Source organism: Saprolegnia parasitica (genome assembly GCF_000151545.1).
Source record: "Saprolegnia parasitica CBS 223.65 unplaced genomic scaffold supercont2.5, whole genome shotgun sequence".
NCBI classification, from domain to species: domain Eukaryota; phylum Oomycota; class Saprolegniomycetes; order Saprolegniales; family Saprolegniaceae; genus Saprolegnia; species Saprolegnia parasitica.
In genome coordinates this window covers 360,439-375,571 of record NW_012156399.1, presented here as the reverse complement: position 1 = coordinate 375,571, position 15,133 = coordinate 360,439, and the positions used below count along the sequence as shown (strand labels likewise).

Sequence of the window (15,133 nt, the reverse complement as noted above, 5' to 3'; positions counted from 1 at the left end):
CGCGCGGTATCCGGATGCCCTGCCCCCGCACTCGGTGTTTGTAGCGACGCACCCCTCAGGTCTGGTCGGGCGCCGTATCCGGATTCGGCGGCGAAAAGGCCGGTCATTACGCACTCGACGCCAGCGATCGCTACGACGTGATTGGTTGAAATCTCTTTATCGCGTCAGTGATTGGCTCATGTTTAATGTATGTTCAACTTCTGGGCGATCTGCGCAGACGCGCGCCATGTAATGCAGCCATACTGTATTCCACCCGCAGTAGCTTTGCGTTGCCGAGTTAGCCATCGCTGTCGTTAGGTGGACTTCCTTCGTCATCAAGGACGCTCTCGTCTATTGGAGAGGTCAACCAGTACCGGTATGTCGGAGCTTTTTTCAAAGCTGTGAACAATCTTTACACCGGTGGTTATCCAGCCAACGTGAACTACACTATTCCACTGCGTGAGCAAGAGACGCGGAACAGGGCGGTCCATGACGAGCACCTTTCAGCGCGTCGACCCGAAGCCCTTTGTGTTTGGAAATGGAAGTTAATGGAAGAACTATGGAAGAACTTACTACAATGGTTGATATTAACTAGAATTAGGGTATGGTGGTCTGTACAGAGGGACGGGTCTTGGAAGCTTACAGCTCGATCGAGGATTTCCGGTTGCGGGGCGAACGATACACGTCGGTCATTTGGCTGTCGCGCGATGCCATCGAGTCGTTAAACTCGTACGTGCTCTCTGCAAACGACGGCTCTTCGTATCGGAACGAAGCCACGGGCGCCGGTGGTGCGCGGTGCGGGCCCGGCGACGTCTGCATCGTCTGCGGGTAGTACTGCTGCGAGCTGTAGTTGGTCGTGTCGTATTGTTGCTGTTGCTGCTGCTGCTGTTGGTAGCGCGACATGGGCACGGCAGTACCACCAAAGCTGCGGTTGTTGCTGGTCGCACCAAAGCTTGGCTGGTTGGCGTATGCTGGTGCACCGCCGAAACTGGTTTGGTTGGATGCATACCCAGGCGTCACGTTGTTGGTGCTGTAAGTCGGCGTCGCATTGTTGTAACTGGGCGTCGCATTGCTGTAGCTCTGGGCGTTCGCGTATGCGTAGGACGCGGCGGCCTTGGCCGCGGCCTCCTGGTTGGTGTACCCAGCCGAGCTGTTGTTGTACGCCGGCGCGCGGCCCGACCCCTTGTAGCTCGACGGACTCCGATTGTAGTCGTCATCGTCATCGTCGTCTTCGTGGTCGCGCAGCTTCATTGCAATGAATACAACGAGTGCGACGAGCACAACGCCGCCTGCACCAAGACCAATGTACAAATACAAGTCGCTCGAGTCGGAGTTGTCGTTGGTCTTGGCCTTGACCGACTGCGTTGGCGCTGCCGTCTCTGCATCCCCCGACGACGACGACGACGAGACCACGGGCGTCGGCGTCGGCGCCCGTGTCGTAGGCTTGGGCGTCTTGGTCACAGGCGCTGTCGTGGCGCTCGTGGCGACTGGCGTCGTCACGGGCGCGACAGTCTCGGTCGTTGGCAGCGGCGTGACCGTCACAGTCGTGGGCACCGGCGTCTCCGTGGTCGGCGTCGGTGTTGTTGTTGGCGGTCGCGTCTCTGGGGCAATCGTGATGACGGGCATAGTCGTCGGTGCCAGCGTCGGCGCCAGCGTTGGGACGTCGGTCGTCACGTTCGCGACAAAGTCAGCCGTGGCCATCGAGGCTACGCGCAGCGTTAGCACCTGTATGGTCCGCATGCAGGCGCGTACTTAGAAGCAGGACGAGGCTGCTTAGACGCACCATCCTCCTCAAGCTCTCTTCTTGGTCGGACGCAAAATGGCACCGTGCCATTGCAACGAGCCGGCGCTCCCCATTGACACACGGTGAGCCCACTTGTATACAAACCTCAAGTCAGAGATTGAGGTTGCAACGATTCGACGTATCGAATTAAATTACCGATAGGTTTGTATGCATACCTTGTACTTTTATTCCTAAAGTGGCCATGCGTAATGGTGAGAATGGGAGGTTCTTTCAAAGCGCGTGTCGCAAAGTGCAGCGCGAGGATGTGTTAAAGGGCCCACGAATGGCGTTATAACTCATCATCGCTTTCTTTAACCGTGTTATAGCACCCGACGGTCGAATGGGTACAACGAGACTTTCTTGAAAGGCAACGAACACCATCGGCGTCCAGTACAGTGTATTTTGTGTACAACATGTCTTCATTGGCCCGCTGTATGTGAAGCACCACGGCACTAGTACTGTACTAGTACTAGTAGTGTTCGTGCCAGCGTCGACGTCCCACGCGTCCTTCCCACACAATGGACCCTCCTGCTCCTCTGGTTGAAGTATTGATACCTACACTTTTCTGGCGGCCAGGAGCATCTTGTGTAGACGTCAATGGCAAGTCCTTCGAGCGGACAAGTTATAGTTGTTAGATACTACAGAATACGGTCTTACAGCGTCACGCTGTTGTCATCGTGGGTGGTGGTTTGCATCCGGCTTTGCTTTTGGCTGATCAAAATCGGCATCTCGTCCCAGAGGTCGACGGCCGAGTTGCCCCGCGACGAGTCCGTGTACACCGGCGACGGCACGGCGTTGATCTCAAAGTCCATCGATGACGCCACGGACGCGCGCGGCGGCGTGTCGGCTGCCGAGTTGCGCAAGGACGGGCGCGCGACAAAGTCATTCTTCGGCTTGGAGAACGCCGATGGCCTCATTGGTGGCATCATGGGCACCGGCTCGTCCTCGCTGCCGGTCGTGCGCAGACGCTGCATGGGCTGGAAACTCGAGTGGCCCGTAAACGTGAGCGGCGCATCCGGCGTGCACGCGTCGTTGTCGTCGTCGTCGTCTTCGTGCGACTTGCGGTACTTGCGAGCAACAAAGACAAGCAAAAGAGCCAAGGCGATGCCACCGACAACGAACGCGGCAGTCCAGCTCGCCGACGGGCCACTACCGGACGACGCCGTCGTGTCCTTCGTCGTACTGGTACTGTTGGTCGTTGGGATCGAGCTGTCGTTATAATCTTGCGACGACAACGCGGAGGTGCTGGTGGGTAATTTCAGAGGCGTGGTCGTTGAAGGCGCCAACGGTGCTGAAGTAGCCGGTCCTGCCGGAGATTTCGTCACGGTTGCACTCGTCGTGACGGCGGGCGACGTGGCTACCGGTCGCGATGGGACCGGCGGTAAGACGCTTGTAGGAAAAGTGACTGTCGGTGGAGGCGATACAGGCGCTGTCGTCGTCCATGGGATCTCCGATGTCGGCGGTGGTGTGGACACTGGCTGCGTAGCCGGCGGTGGCACGGTGGTGACCGAGCCATTGCACGAGACGTAGCCAAGTGGGCACATACCGAGCGTCGTTGTGGCGACACAGAGACGGAGACCGCTTGGCGACGGGGAGATGGCGAGGCATGGCGGGCAGTCCCCGGAGAGGAGGAAGCATGTATCGTCTCCGGGCGTCTTGCACTGGATGGTCTCTCGGCACAAGTCAACTGCTGCCGTCGTCTGCAGCGCCACGCCTAGGACCATCGTCATGAGCCATGGCACATGTAGACCAAGCCTCGTACATGCGGCGAGCGTGGACAGGGCAACCACCTTCATGAGCTCCGAGAACCAAGTTGAAAACTCGTTGAGCATGCAATGCTTCTTCCGGTCAGCAATACAATGAGGAAATCCAAATCCGTATACAAACCGCATGTTGTGCGATCATATTTTATTACAAGCCATGGGTGCCAACGCTTCGAACTACGTGGCCGCGCCATGGCGCAAGTACGAACTTCGATGGGAAAAACCATATCGTGGGCAAAACATACCAAACCACACCGCGGTGGGGTTTGTCCCAGCCTGGCCAACCGGTGGAATACCACGGCGCGTGGCGATTTCAGCGGATCTTTGGCGCGGCTAACGCTTCGGAGGCAGGGACCCTGCACGACGCGTCGCCATGCATGCACTGGTGGTCATGGCTCGAGACGCTTCCCAACACGAGGCTGCTTGCCAATGCGGCTTCGATTGAAGCGCGAAAAATGTGTCTCTTGTTTCAAGGAGGAGGATCGACAGACGATCGCCACAGATTCGCATGAGCAGCACAGCTGAGATGAAGCTCTGAGATTACGATGTGGCGATGCATTGCGCAGCTGGACCATGGTGGTATGTAGTATGGCACCCAGGAACGCGTCAAGTAACAGCACAAGACGAGACAACACGTCAACGTTAAGGGGAAAGCTATTGCGTCGGTTTAAAACTCCACCGAGAGGCGCGTCTCGTTGTCGCGCACGTCGCTGGCGTGGGTGGGCGCCGGGTGGGCGAGCTTGTTCTTGGCCGTCGGCGTGCCGTCTTGGTAGCTCGACGGCACGTTGCCCCAGACGTCCGAGTGCGTGACGTCGCTGCGGGGCTTGGCCACCGGCACGGCCGTGTAGTCTTGCTGGGCAGGCGCATACCCATGGTTGTTGCTGGTGTTGTTGTTGTTGTACTGGTTGGGTTGGGCGTACGACGACTGCTGGGTGTTGTAGTTGTCGTGGGGTGGCTGGCCATAGTTGTTGTAGGTCTGCGATTGCTGTTGTTGCTGGTTGTTGCTGTTGCCGTACGGGTTGTACGTCGCTTGCGGCTGGTTCTGGCCATCGATTTGCGCACGGAGGTTGGCCGCGACCACCGCAGCGTTGCCACCTTCGTACGTCGTGGCGGCCGCAGTGCTCGTGTAGTTCTGGCTCGTCGCCGGCGCCGTCGGCTTGTACGGCTCGTCGTCATCGTCGTCGTCGCGGTTGTTCATCTTCAAGACGACAACTAGCACGACTGCAATCAAGACGACGGCACCACCGGCAATCCCGCCGTAGAGCGCCCAGTTGATGCCGGAATCCGACGTCGCGTTGGGGCGCGAGTTGTTGGCGTTCGACGGCGTAGCAGTTGGCGTCGACGCAGCCCCCGAGCCCGACGACGAGCTCGAAGTCGAGGCAGGCGTAGCAGTGGGCGTTGGTGAGATCGGCTTCTTGGTCGTCGCCGTCGGTGTCGTCGTCGGGGCCAGCGTCGTCACTACCGGCTCTGTCGTCAAGGGCAACGTCGTTGGCGCCAATGTCGGCGCGAGCGTCGGCTTGACGGTCGTCGGCTTGGGCGTAATGCTCCCAGAGCCCGAGCCAGAGCCCGAGCCCGAGCTCGGCGGCGTGTACTTGCCGCACTTTTGGAAGCCACCAATGCCGACGACGTTGCAGGTACCGATAAAGTTGGTCGGCTTGCACACGGTCGTGCCCGTGCTCGCGTCGGAGCCCATGCATTCAGGGCACGTTTGCAGCGCACGGTCGCAAAAGAGGCCCGTGTCCGTTGTGCACGTGCGCTGCTTGCAGATGGCCTGCGCGTCCACCCCATCTATGTCATGCGCATGAGCTTCTCGACGCCTTGGCCAAGGGCAACGACGTACAGTGGTTCGTACTCACCGCGGCCAGAGCCACGAGGAGTAAGCTCGACGCCTTCATCGCGAAACTCGAAATTGCATCCTGCCAACACACGGGAAAGAGCGGGTTCTTGTAAAGGCGCTTCTCTGTCAACCGGTATCGGATTTAAATGGCGTACATTTAATTTAGGTTTTGTATGGTCATTTGAATTTACCTCTTGTATTTGTGCAGTGAGTAATGACAAGTTTATAATCAGCATCGTTTTCAGAGGACCTCCGAATCGTAGATCGAGCGATCGAACGACCTGGAGCGCGTCAAGCAGCGACCGTGCGACGACGACGACAGTGCACCGTAGCACCTCGATGGTGCTCTTGCGCTAGAGCGTCCACGCGTTGAATCCATGTATATATATGTATTGAAAAACATGAAAAGCGATTCTGCCGACGCGCAACACCGTCGGAATGCGCCGGGTTACGCACCCTGCGCGCCATCGTAGCTCATGTGTACGTAGCGTATAGAGCACCGCCGCGCGAGGCTTCAAGTGGATGGAGGGCGCCTCCTCCTACCGGCAAGAGCTACACTGTACAGCTCACGTGGGCACGAGGAAAGAGGTGGGCATAGGTTTATAGAGGTGCTACAGCTTCTCCAGATGGTTGTACAATAATGTACTGTCAATGACAGGAGGCTGGGGTCGCGATGACCTCGGTGATAAATAGATCATGCGGTGATATTGCGTTTTGCGCTCTGGCCGAAATCCCGACGTTTGCGCTCGCCTCAGTCAGGCTCGCAGCGCGTCAAGGCGCCGGAGCAAGAGCGGGAGCACATCGCTCAAGCGCGCTTCCGTCCACTCGGGATCGAACGCTTCGATCGCGATCTCAATGTTGCGGCAACTGGCTTCGTTCGACACGCCTGGCTCGCCATGTCGACACAGAAACGCCACAACGCGCCAGTGTCCGTACGTGATGGCATCAAACATGGCGCGCGTCGAGCAGCCTTCGCGTCGGTGGTCATGCAGAAACCGAAGCACGTCGACGGCGCCGACGCGGGCGGCCTCGTCCATCACGGCCGGTGTGGCGCCAAGGCTCTGGTTTGCATGCAAAGCTTCTAGGATAGCCAGGTTGCCGTGGCGCGCTGCTTGGATCCACACGTCCTCCGACGTCGCACGAACGCAGTGCTCAGCGAGGTACGTGAAGACATCCGTGTTGCCCGGGACGGACGCCGCCGTCGCCAGCAGGTCGGCGCTGCACACATGGTCGTGCTCGTGTTCGTGCAGGTAGCGCACCATGGCAAGATTGCCACTGCGAATGGCCTCCCGCATTGTCGTCTCGGACCATGGATAGCCCGGGAAGAGGGCCAGCACACCCACGTCGTCCTGACGCAAGTTGAGTCGGAGATGATGTCCAAGCGCGCTCTGCAACAAACGCGCAACCGGAACGGATAGCGCGGTCGGCACAAGTGACGCGTCGGCGTCGACGCACTCGGGTGCGTGCGTCAGCAGAAAGGTCAGCACGTCCAAGTGGGCAAAGGCCGCAAACCACACAGATGTGTTCCAGCCGGATTGGCGGTAAGCGTAGAGCACTTGGAGCGCGTCGAGGTGACCGTGCTCGGCCACAGCACAGGCAGCGGCCGCCGTCGCAGAAACACCTTGCAGCTGTGCAGCGAGGAGGTGCTGCAGCACCATTGCGTGGCCGTTGGCAGCGGCCTGCGTCACTGCGCGCTGGCTAAGGGCCGGTGGCCCCCACTGCAGGAGAAAGACCACGACCTCGAGGTGGCCACCACCGGCGGCGTCGTCCAGCGCGCGGTGGGTCCAGCCTTCCGTGCGGTTCGCGCAGAGGTACTGCACCACGGAGAGGTGTCCGTTGGCGCTTGCGCCGTCGATCGCGTCTGTCGTGGCGCCGCATTCGTTGCGGTGCGTATGAAGAAAGGTCACAGCTTCCAAGTGACCCTCGGTGGCCGCATAGTCCATCGCGTTACTCGAGCAGTGAGGCGCGTCGTGCTGATGTAAAAGCTGCAGCACGTGCAGGTGCCCGTCGTTGGCGGCCAGCGTCCATGCGGTCGCCGAGTTGGTGTACCCACCGTCCTGCAGCAGAAACGCCACGACGTTGGCATGGCCGTGCATAGCGGCGCCATCAACGACCGCTGGCGACGTCCCACGGACGCCACGAGCGTGCAAGTAGATGATGATATCGAGAAAGCCACGTGCAGCTGCAGTAGCCACTGCTTGGGTGACATCGCATGATCGAGACGCGAGGTACTCAAGCACGTCCATGTCGCCGCGCTCGGCGGCAATCGCAGCTGCGCGCGGACTTGCGCGGCTGAAGCCGGCACCGACCAGCAGCTCTAGCAGCGCAATGCTGCCGTGGGACACTGCGAGATCGAGAAGCGGCTCCGTGAGGCGTCCTGGTGCGAGATCCAAGGAGCACAAGTAGCTTACGATTGGCAGGTCACCGCTCGCCACGGCGCAGTACAGCGCATCACGCGTCAAGAGCTGAGGTCGACAGGCGGCAACGCGCATGAGGAGGCGCAGCTGACCTTCGACGATGGTCCAATGCACCGGGAGGCGAAAGTCGTACGCCGGCAGCGACAAGAAGAGCGTACGTGTGGTCGAGACAGGCTCAACGACGTTCGGCAGGTGGTAGTACCGCCCGTCGTCATCGAGGCGTACGCAGAACATGGCGTCGGCGAGACGATCCCGCACGTCCTCGTACAGCCCATCTTGATACGCAAGGAGGAGGCGGAGAAGCGACGGGTCCGTGAGCACGCAGCCAGCCATGCCACCCAACTCGAACTTCGAAGAAAAAGTCACATTCTGTATGAAATTCTGTTTGCAAAGTAGCCAGAAAACCGTTGTTTGCTCAGTCGCGCTACCCATCGGTGCGATCGTTAGTGCTGCTGCTCGGTCCAGCCAAGGGCGCTGAGCGTGTCGCCGACGATGTAGAGCGATCCAGTCGCGAGCACTCGCGCGTGCGCGGGAGCGGTCGAGCGGATTAATGCGATGCTGTCTTCGACAGAATGGCAAATCGACGTCTTCGGGGCGGCGCGGCCGTTGTGCAGCGCAATCCACACTTTGGAGCAAATGAACTGCCAGTACTGCTTGTCGCCGTTCGGCGGGCAGTTGGTCATGTCAAAGACCGAGGCAGGGACGCCGTCGATCGCGATGCGTGCCTTGAGGAGCGCTTCTTGCACACTCGGAATCTACGACAAGCTCAGTTCTCGATCCCGCCTGCGATCAGCGCAGCACCTTGACGAAGCTCGGACGACACGACCGCGACGGCGTAAAGATGACGTGGTCGAACGAGAGTGCAAGCAGCGGCTGCAATATGGCCACAATATCGCGCTCGTGGTGGCAGTTGAAGATCAAGACGCGCTGGTCCGTCGGCTGCTTGTCGCAGTTTTGCGAAAACCACGCGCCGCAGCACTGCATACTCAGCGGCGTGTGCGCGCCATCGACATAGTACGTCGCCGACGACGTGGGGTCCGAAATCGTCTGCGCGCGGCCAGGCCAGAAGGCCGACGCGAGACCGGATAGCACCGTCGGCGTTGCGAGCGTCGGGTAGGACGGCGGTAGCGGCAGCGGACTCTTGCGCTGCAGCCACTGCGTCGCCAAGACGATTGCCAGCGCCGCGTTCACGTGCTGGTAGTCGCCTAGCGCCTCATGTCATTCCACGTGCATGAGGAGAGAGCGGGTATCGATGTACCGTGGAGGCCGAGCGAAGTGACGTCCACGTTGAAGGTCGAAAGCGCCGGTACGACAAACAGCGGGTTCCCGTGCTCCACCGCGCAGCGCTCGAGCATCGTGGCCGCGATCTCGGGCTGCGCGATTGTAAAGGCGGGCACGTTGCGCTTGAAGATACCCGCTTTCTAGTATCGCACGTAAGAGAATACAACACAAGAAATCTCGACTCGAACCTCGCGCGCGATGAGGTCCAGCGTCTCGCCGAGCACGCGTGTGTGGTCCAGGTCGAGCGTCGTGACACCGCAGACGACCGGGTGCGGGACAACGTTGGTCGCATCGAGGCGACCGCCGAGCCCGACTTCGAGAATGACCACGTCGACGGCTTCGGCCGCGAAAATGCGCAGCGCCAGCAGCGTAAAGAAGCGGAAGAAGCCCGCCATTGGTGGCTCGTCCGTCGCTTGGTCCTATGGGCCACCGCGCACAAGTCGTTGAGAGAGGTAGATGTACCTTGGTTGCATAGAGACCGTCCCAGACGGCCCAAAAGTGCGTCAAGAACGTGGCCTCTGCGATCGGCTTGCCGTTGATGCGAAAGCGCTCGCAGACATGGATGAGATGCGGCGACGTAAACATGCCGGTCCGGACGCCATGCGCACGCAGGATGCTCTCGGTGAACGCTGTCGTCGAGCCCTTGCCCTTGGTGCCCGCAATGTGGATCACCGAGAGGTCGGTAATGTCCATGCGGAGGCGGCGCATGTAGTGCTGCATGATCTGGATCGTCGACTCGCGCGTGTCGTGCTTGGCGGGCGGGAGCACGTTGCCGGGGCGGCTCGGGAGGCTCAGGAGCAGGTCCATGGCGCCGTCGACGCCTCTGGCGCGGTAGCTCTCGACGTCGTCGACCTCGAACGCGTTGGCCATCTCTGGTTGCAAACGGCAAAGTGAGCAGCACCACGCAAACGCCAGGGATCCGCCAGCTTGAACGGCGTCCGCCAATCAGATCGGGCGGCACCCAAGGGCCGCTTGCTGCAACGCTTTTGATTGGTCGTTGCTGGCGACTGCCGATTGGCCCGCCCAAAGATTTGCCCAATCAGTTGTTGGTCCGCACAAGATACCGCTCCCCACAAGTCGCCACAAGACGACGGGCGACGCGGTCGCTACGCTGAGCTCTCTGCCATGGCGATCTTCCGCCATCTTGATCTCTCGGCGGTGACGTGAACCGCTCGCTACATGGCACATCCTCGATTCGTCAACACGAATCCACGTGGCAGCGTCCCAGTGAGAAGCACGACAAGCAAATGAAGCAAGGTATGTAGTAGGATGGGTGGGGATGGATTGAGGAGGTCAGACGACTTGTGTGTGTGTGTGTGCTAATTGACATTGCTGCGCGAAAAGGCAATCTTGAGCATGCGGCCGTCAAAGATCGAGTTGTGGGCGAAGGACAGCAGGTTGATCGCAAGCTCCGTCGACGGAAACTCGAGGAGCACTTGCGGGTGGCCCTTGGCGTTGGTAAAGGTCTTGCACTTGGCCTTCTCGAGGGACCCGAGCGCACGCAAGTGCGCTTGCAGGTCCTAGCAACCATCATGTGAGCCCACACGACACGTGGGAATGCATGCGCTACATCGTCGTCCAAAGACGCGCCAAAGTTGGAGAGGTGGAGCACACGCGTCGGGCTGTAAATGTGCTTTGTAAAGTTGGCGTACTTGCCCGTGAAGCGATTGTATGTGCTGTTGAACTCCTTGGCGTTCCTACTCCCAGCAATGTGCCCACGTCGTGTGAGAAATGACAGCGTACGCGTCTTGGTCGGGCGACGGCGAAATGGATCGGTGCTTGGACGCGCGAACGTCCATGGCGCGGCCGGCGAGCACGACGCTGCGAAGGTGCGTGATCGCCAGCGCTGCCGCCGTCTCGGTCGCGTACTGGATGAGCGCATGGTCCTACGCAAGGAAATCGTTGCATCGACCGAGCCTCCATAAAGTGCAAGGTATACGGGCTTGGCATGGAGCTTCTTGAGCCGCGTAATGTTGCCATAGCATGAAAAGAGGTTGAAGATTTGGTCGCATGTCAGCGACCGCTTGAGGTTGCACACGAGCACGACAGGCGACCCGATAGGATCTGCGGTGTTTGCGGCGTCTGCGCTTGCGCTGGACCGGTCGCTGTGGCTCGTGCTTCGCGTTCGCGACGATTTTGTCGCATGGCTCGTTGCGGTCGGTGGTGACGGTGTTGCAGCTGTCGTTACGGAGGACGGAATGAACGAGTGCAGCATGGCGGCGTGGGGCGCGTTGATCGCCGTGTCCATCACCGGCACCGGCAGCGTCGGATTCGTATAGTCGCGCGTCTTGAGACTGTTTTCCTTCACGACGAGTTCCTACGTCATTTTTAAATGAGCACCGCGTTGGAAAGGACGAGAAGGCACCGCGAGGTTGGAGTAGCTAATGATCATGTAGCAGCTTTCGGGGTAAATCGCTTCGCCGTCCAGCTTGTTTTTGGCGTTCTCGGCGTCGTGGGCAAACGAGAATTGCACGAGGCACTACGTCCAAGATCTGATACGAGGCGATAATCACGCACATACCTGAAGCCCCACGGGTTTGGCAAAGATGACAATCTTCTCCACAATGCCGTAGATGCTAAAGATCTTACCAATCAAGTCGGTTGTGATCGGGTACAGCGGGTTCTGCACAGTCACGAGCAGAATACGGTTCACAGCCTCGTTCGGGTCGCGGGCCATGTCGTTCAAAGGACTTGGTGCGTCGCTGACTGCCGCCAGCTTGGCGGCCGACGACGCCGACCGGCTGCGACTCCGTGTGCGCGCCGCATTCAACTCTTGGCTCTTGGAGTACGAGACTGCGATCGAGAGGCCGTAGAGCCGCAGCGGACGGGCTGCAACCGCGTCGTGGGCGGCCATCGCATCCTCGAGCGACTCCATTTGCACGAGCGCGTACTGCGTCGCCTTGGCATGCGGCCCAGTCTTCTTCTTGAGCAGAATCACACGCTCGACGACGCCAAACTGGGAGATGAGCTGCTCGACGTGGGCGGAGCGGACCTGGGGGCCCAGGTGGTCGACAAACAAGACCGGCGATGGCTCCTACACACTCACATCTTATTGGCGCGTCAACGCAATGGCAATCGTACGGCGGCGGCGGGCATCGCGCTTGTGGCTATAAGCACGCGATGGTTTCTGAAAAGTGGCACTCGGCTACCGACCAATCAAACGCGCGCCCGACCGGATGCCACGAGATTTGGCCAATCGCTGCGCGCGCCGTGGTGTTCGTGGATCTTGGTCCTTCAACGCATCTCATTTCTTATTTTGAGGGTTGCGTTGCGGGCGACGCCATGCATACTAACTCGCTACGCCGGGCCAAGGCGCTCGACATGTTACTGTACTACTACATGAAGTACCGGTAGACGCGTGTACCGGTACCCACCACACGCGTCATCGTGGGTCCCAGCGTCGATCCCAACACCACCACGTGTCCAACGAAGTGGTTTTGCAAGTCGCCATTGGCCAATCATATTGCGTTTTTTGCCTTCGAACTTCGATATTCCGATGTTTTTGACCAGTGGCGATGCGTCCTTTCTACAAAGTGCAAGTTGCCGTTCCAAGATGATTCCCAGGTTGCTCGTCGTTCGTCGGCTTGCACGTCATTTCCCAATTCGCCGCCTCCAAGCCATGGCTTCCTTCGAGTACCCGACGGTCTTCCGCTCCGACCACACGGACGTGCTGCACGGCCGCACGGTCGCCGACCCGTACCGCTGGCTCGAGGACCCGGACAGCCCCGAGACCGAGGCGTTTGTCGCCGCCCAGAACGCGTGCACCCAAAAGGTGTTTGCCTCCGTGCCCCACCGCGACGAATTCCTTGCGCGCAACACGGAGCTCTTCAACTACGCCAAGTACTCGTCGCCGGCCAAGCATGGGTCGCGCTACTTCTTCTACAAGAACGACGGTCTCCAGAACCAAGCGGTCTTGTACATGCAGGACACGCTCACGAGCGACCCGAGCGTGCTTTTGGACCCGAACACGCTCGCCGAGGACGGCACGGCTGCGCTCAGCGGCCGCACGTTCTCCAAGGCCCAGACCGACTCGGGTATGCTCTACTTCGCGTACGGCGTCTCCAAGGGCGGCTCGGACTGGCAGACGGTCAAGGTCATTGCGATCCACCCCGATGGCACGATCGAGCACCTCGACGACGTCCTCGAGTGGGTCAAGTTCAGCTACTTTGCGTGGACGAGTGACGACAAGGTAGCTCGTTCCCTTCAAAGCTTCTTCAACAGCTCAATATGACCGCGTAGGGCTTCTTTTACGGCCGGTACCCGGCGCCCAAGACGGTGGCCGACGACAAGTCGGCGGGCACGGAGACGGACTTGAACGAGAACCAGCAAATCTGGTACCATCGCCTCAACACGCCGCAGACGGACGACGTCCTCGTCTTTTCGTACCCGGAGAAGCCCAAGTACTACTTGGGCGCCACCGTCTCGGACGACGGCGCGCTCCTCCTCGTGACCATCTCGGACGGCTGCAAGAACGCCAACATGCTCTACGTCGCGCCGCTGGCCGACTTTGTCGCGGACAATGCGGCGCCGCTCGCGTTCCACAAGCTCGTCGACACGATGGATTTCAGCTACAACTACCTCCTCAACAACGGCAACGAGCTCGTCTTCCTCACCAACCTCGACGCGCCGCGCAACCGCATCATCCGCGTCGCCGACTACACGGCGTCGCCGCTTGTCTGGGAAGAAGTCGTGCCCGAGCCGGAAGGCGCGATCGTGCTCGAAGCCGCGGCGCCGATCCGCGACGACCTTCTCATCTGCGAGTTTATGAAGGACGCGAGCAGCCTCGTGAGCATCTACACGCAGTCGGGCGCCCTCGTGCGCGACATTGCGCTCCCGAGCGTCGGGTCGGTCGGCATTTCGTGCAAGCGCACGTCGCCGGAGCTCTTCTTCCACTTTACCTCGTTCCTCTACCCCGGCACGATCTTCCGCGAGGACTTGACGGACCCGGCGACGAGCACGCCGGCGGTGTTTCGCGAGTCGACGGTGCCGGGCTTCTCGCCGGACGGGTTCGAGGCCAAGCAGGTGTGGTACACCTCCAAGGACGGCACGCCGATTCCGATGTTTCTCGTCTCCAAGAAGGAGCTGCCGCGCGACGGGCAGAACCCCGTGTACCTCTACGGCTATGGCGGCTTCAACGTGTCGCTGACGCCGACCTTCTCGGCCGCGCGCACGGTCTTTATGCAGCACTTTAACGGCATCCTCGCGCTCCCGACGCTCCGCGGCGGCGGCGAGTACGGCGAGGAGTGGCACCAGGCCGGCACGTTTGAGAAGAAGCAAAATGTGTTTGACGACTTTCACGGCGCCGCCGAGTACCTCATCGCCGAGGGCTACACGTCGCCGGCCAAGATTGCGATCCACGGCGGCTCCAACGGCGGCCTCCTCGTTGCGGCCACGGCCAACCAGCGCCCGGACCTGTACAAGTGCGCGGTCGGCGCGGTCGGCGTCATGGACATGCTGCGCTTCCATAAGTTTACGGTCGGCCACGGCTGGACGACCGACTATGGCAACCCGGACGAGCCCGAGGCGTTCGAGTACCTCATCAAGTACTCGCCGGTGCACAACGTCCCGAATTTCGAGACGAGCGACCGCCTCCGCAACGACCACGGCGGGTTCCCCGCGACGCTCCTCACGACGGGCGACCACGACGACCGCGTCGTGCCGCTCCACTCGCTCAAGCTCATTGCTGAGATCCAGCACCAGCTCGGCCACCACGAAGAGCAGAAGAACCCGCTCCTCATCCGCGTCGAGACCAAGGCCGGCCACGGCGCCGGGAAGCCGACCAAGAAGATTTTGGAAGAAGCCGCCGACGTCTACTCGTACATGGGCTGGGCCCTCGGCGCCACCTTCACCAACTAAGATCGTAGTGCGTGGGAAGAAATTTCTCGATAATGAAGTGTGTTGTGCATCGTGGCGCCAAGCGTCCAAGCGGGTGGAGGGCAAGTGCGTCCGTACCCATCCCATCGTGTACCTTCATCATGCTCCTGGGTACGGACTGCAATTCCCACCGTGAAGAAGGCGGTGAAGAACACCGAGCGATTCAAGGTAGCCCATAGTTGGTAGCCTGCGCGCGTCC

The 15,133-nt window shown here is 60.2% G+C and overlaps 7 protein-coding genes across 7 annotated transcripts; 1 reads left to right on the top strand and 6 right to left on the bottom strand.

The window, feature by feature from the left end:
- Positions 1-543: 543 nt before the first annotated feature.
- On the bottom strand, positions 544-1,789 carry SPRG_01992 (hypothetical protein). Its single transcript, XM_012340551.1, has 2 exons — positions 1,732-1,789; positions 544-1,685 (listed from the first exon to the last, which is right to left on the bottom strand). The coding sequence occupies exons 1-2, from the start codon at positions 1,763-1,765 to the stop codon at positions 619-621; spliced, it is 1,101 nt and encodes a 366-aa protein (XP_012195941.1). The 5' UTR covers positions 1,766-1,789; the 3' UTR covers positions 544-618.
- A 603-nt stretch (positions 1,790-2,392) lies between these two features.
- On the bottom strand, positions 2,393-3,570 carry SPRG_01991 (hypothetical protein). The gene is made up of 2 exons (XM_012340550.1): positions 3,525-3,570; positions 2,393-3,476 (listed from the first exon to the last, which is right to left on the bottom strand). Exons 1-2 carry the CDS (start codon positions 3,556-3,558, stop codon positions 2,416-2,418), a joined length of 1,095 nt encoding a protein of 364 aa, XP_012195940.1. The 5' UTR covers positions 3,559-3,570; the 3' UTR covers positions 2,393-2,415.
- Positions 3,571-4,171: 601 nt separating this feature from the next.
- On the bottom strand, positions 4,172-5,432 carry SPRG_01990 (hypothetical protein). Its single transcript, XM_012340549.1, has 2 exons — positions 5,366-5,432; positions 4,172-5,313 (listed from the first exon to the last, which is right to left on the bottom strand). Exons 1-2 carry the CDS (start codon positions 5,418-5,420, stop codon positions 4,193-4,195), a joined length of 1,176 nt encoding a protein of 391 aa, XP_012195939.1. The 5' UTR covers positions 5,421-5,432; the 3' UTR covers positions 4,172-4,192.
- Positions 5,433-6,117: 685 nt separating this feature from the next.
- Positions 6,118-8,142, bottom strand: SPRG_19386 (hypothetical protein; the record flags this gene model as incomplete). Its single annotated transcript, XM_012340877.1, has 1 exon — positions 6,118-8,142. Exon 1 carries the CDS (start codon positions 8,110-8,112, stop codon positions 6,118-6,120), a length of 1,995 nt encoding a protein of 664 aa, XP_012196267.1. The 5' UTR covers positions 8,113-8,142.
- Positions 8,141-9,945, bottom strand: SPRG_19385 (hypothetical protein). Its single transcript, XM_012340876.1, has 5 exons — positions 9,523-9,945; positions 9,249-9,479; positions 9,038-9,200; positions 8,581-8,984; positions 8,141-8,534 (listed from the first exon to the last, which is right to left on the bottom strand). The coding sequence occupies exons 1-5, from the start codon at positions 9,928-9,930 to the stop codon at positions 8,223-8,225; spliced, it is 1,518 nt and encodes a 505-aa protein (XP_012196266.1). The 5' UTR covers positions 9,931-9,945; the 3' UTR covers positions 8,141-8,222.
- Positions 9,946-10,327: 382 nt separating this feature from the next.
- Positions 10,328-12,182, bottom strand: SPRG_01987 (hypothetical protein). Its single transcript, XM_012340548.1, has 7 exons — positions 12,142-12,182; positions 11,582-12,094; positions 11,426-11,539; positions 11,000-11,377; positions 10,804-10,946; positions 10,631-10,757; positions 10,328-10,580 (listed from the first exon to the last, which is right to left on the bottom strand). The coding sequence occupies exons 1-7, from the start codon at positions 12,154-12,156 to the stop codon at positions 10,380-10,382; spliced, it is 1,491 nt and encodes a 496-aa protein (XP_012195938.1). The 5' UTR covers positions 12,157-12,182; the 3' UTR covers positions 10,328-10,379.
- Positions 12,183-12,601: 419 nt separating this feature from the next.
- Positions 12,602-14,971, top strand: SPRG_01986 (hypothetical protein). The gene is made up of 2 exons (XM_012340547.1): positions 12,602-13,249; positions 13,300-14,971. Exons 1-2 carry the CDS (start codon positions 12,614-12,616, stop codon positions 14,914-14,916), a joined length of 2,253 nt encoding a protein of 750 aa, XP_012195937.1. The 5' UTR covers positions 12,602-12,613; the 3' UTR covers positions 14,917-14,971.
- Positions 14,972-15,133: the final 162 nt, after the last annotated feature.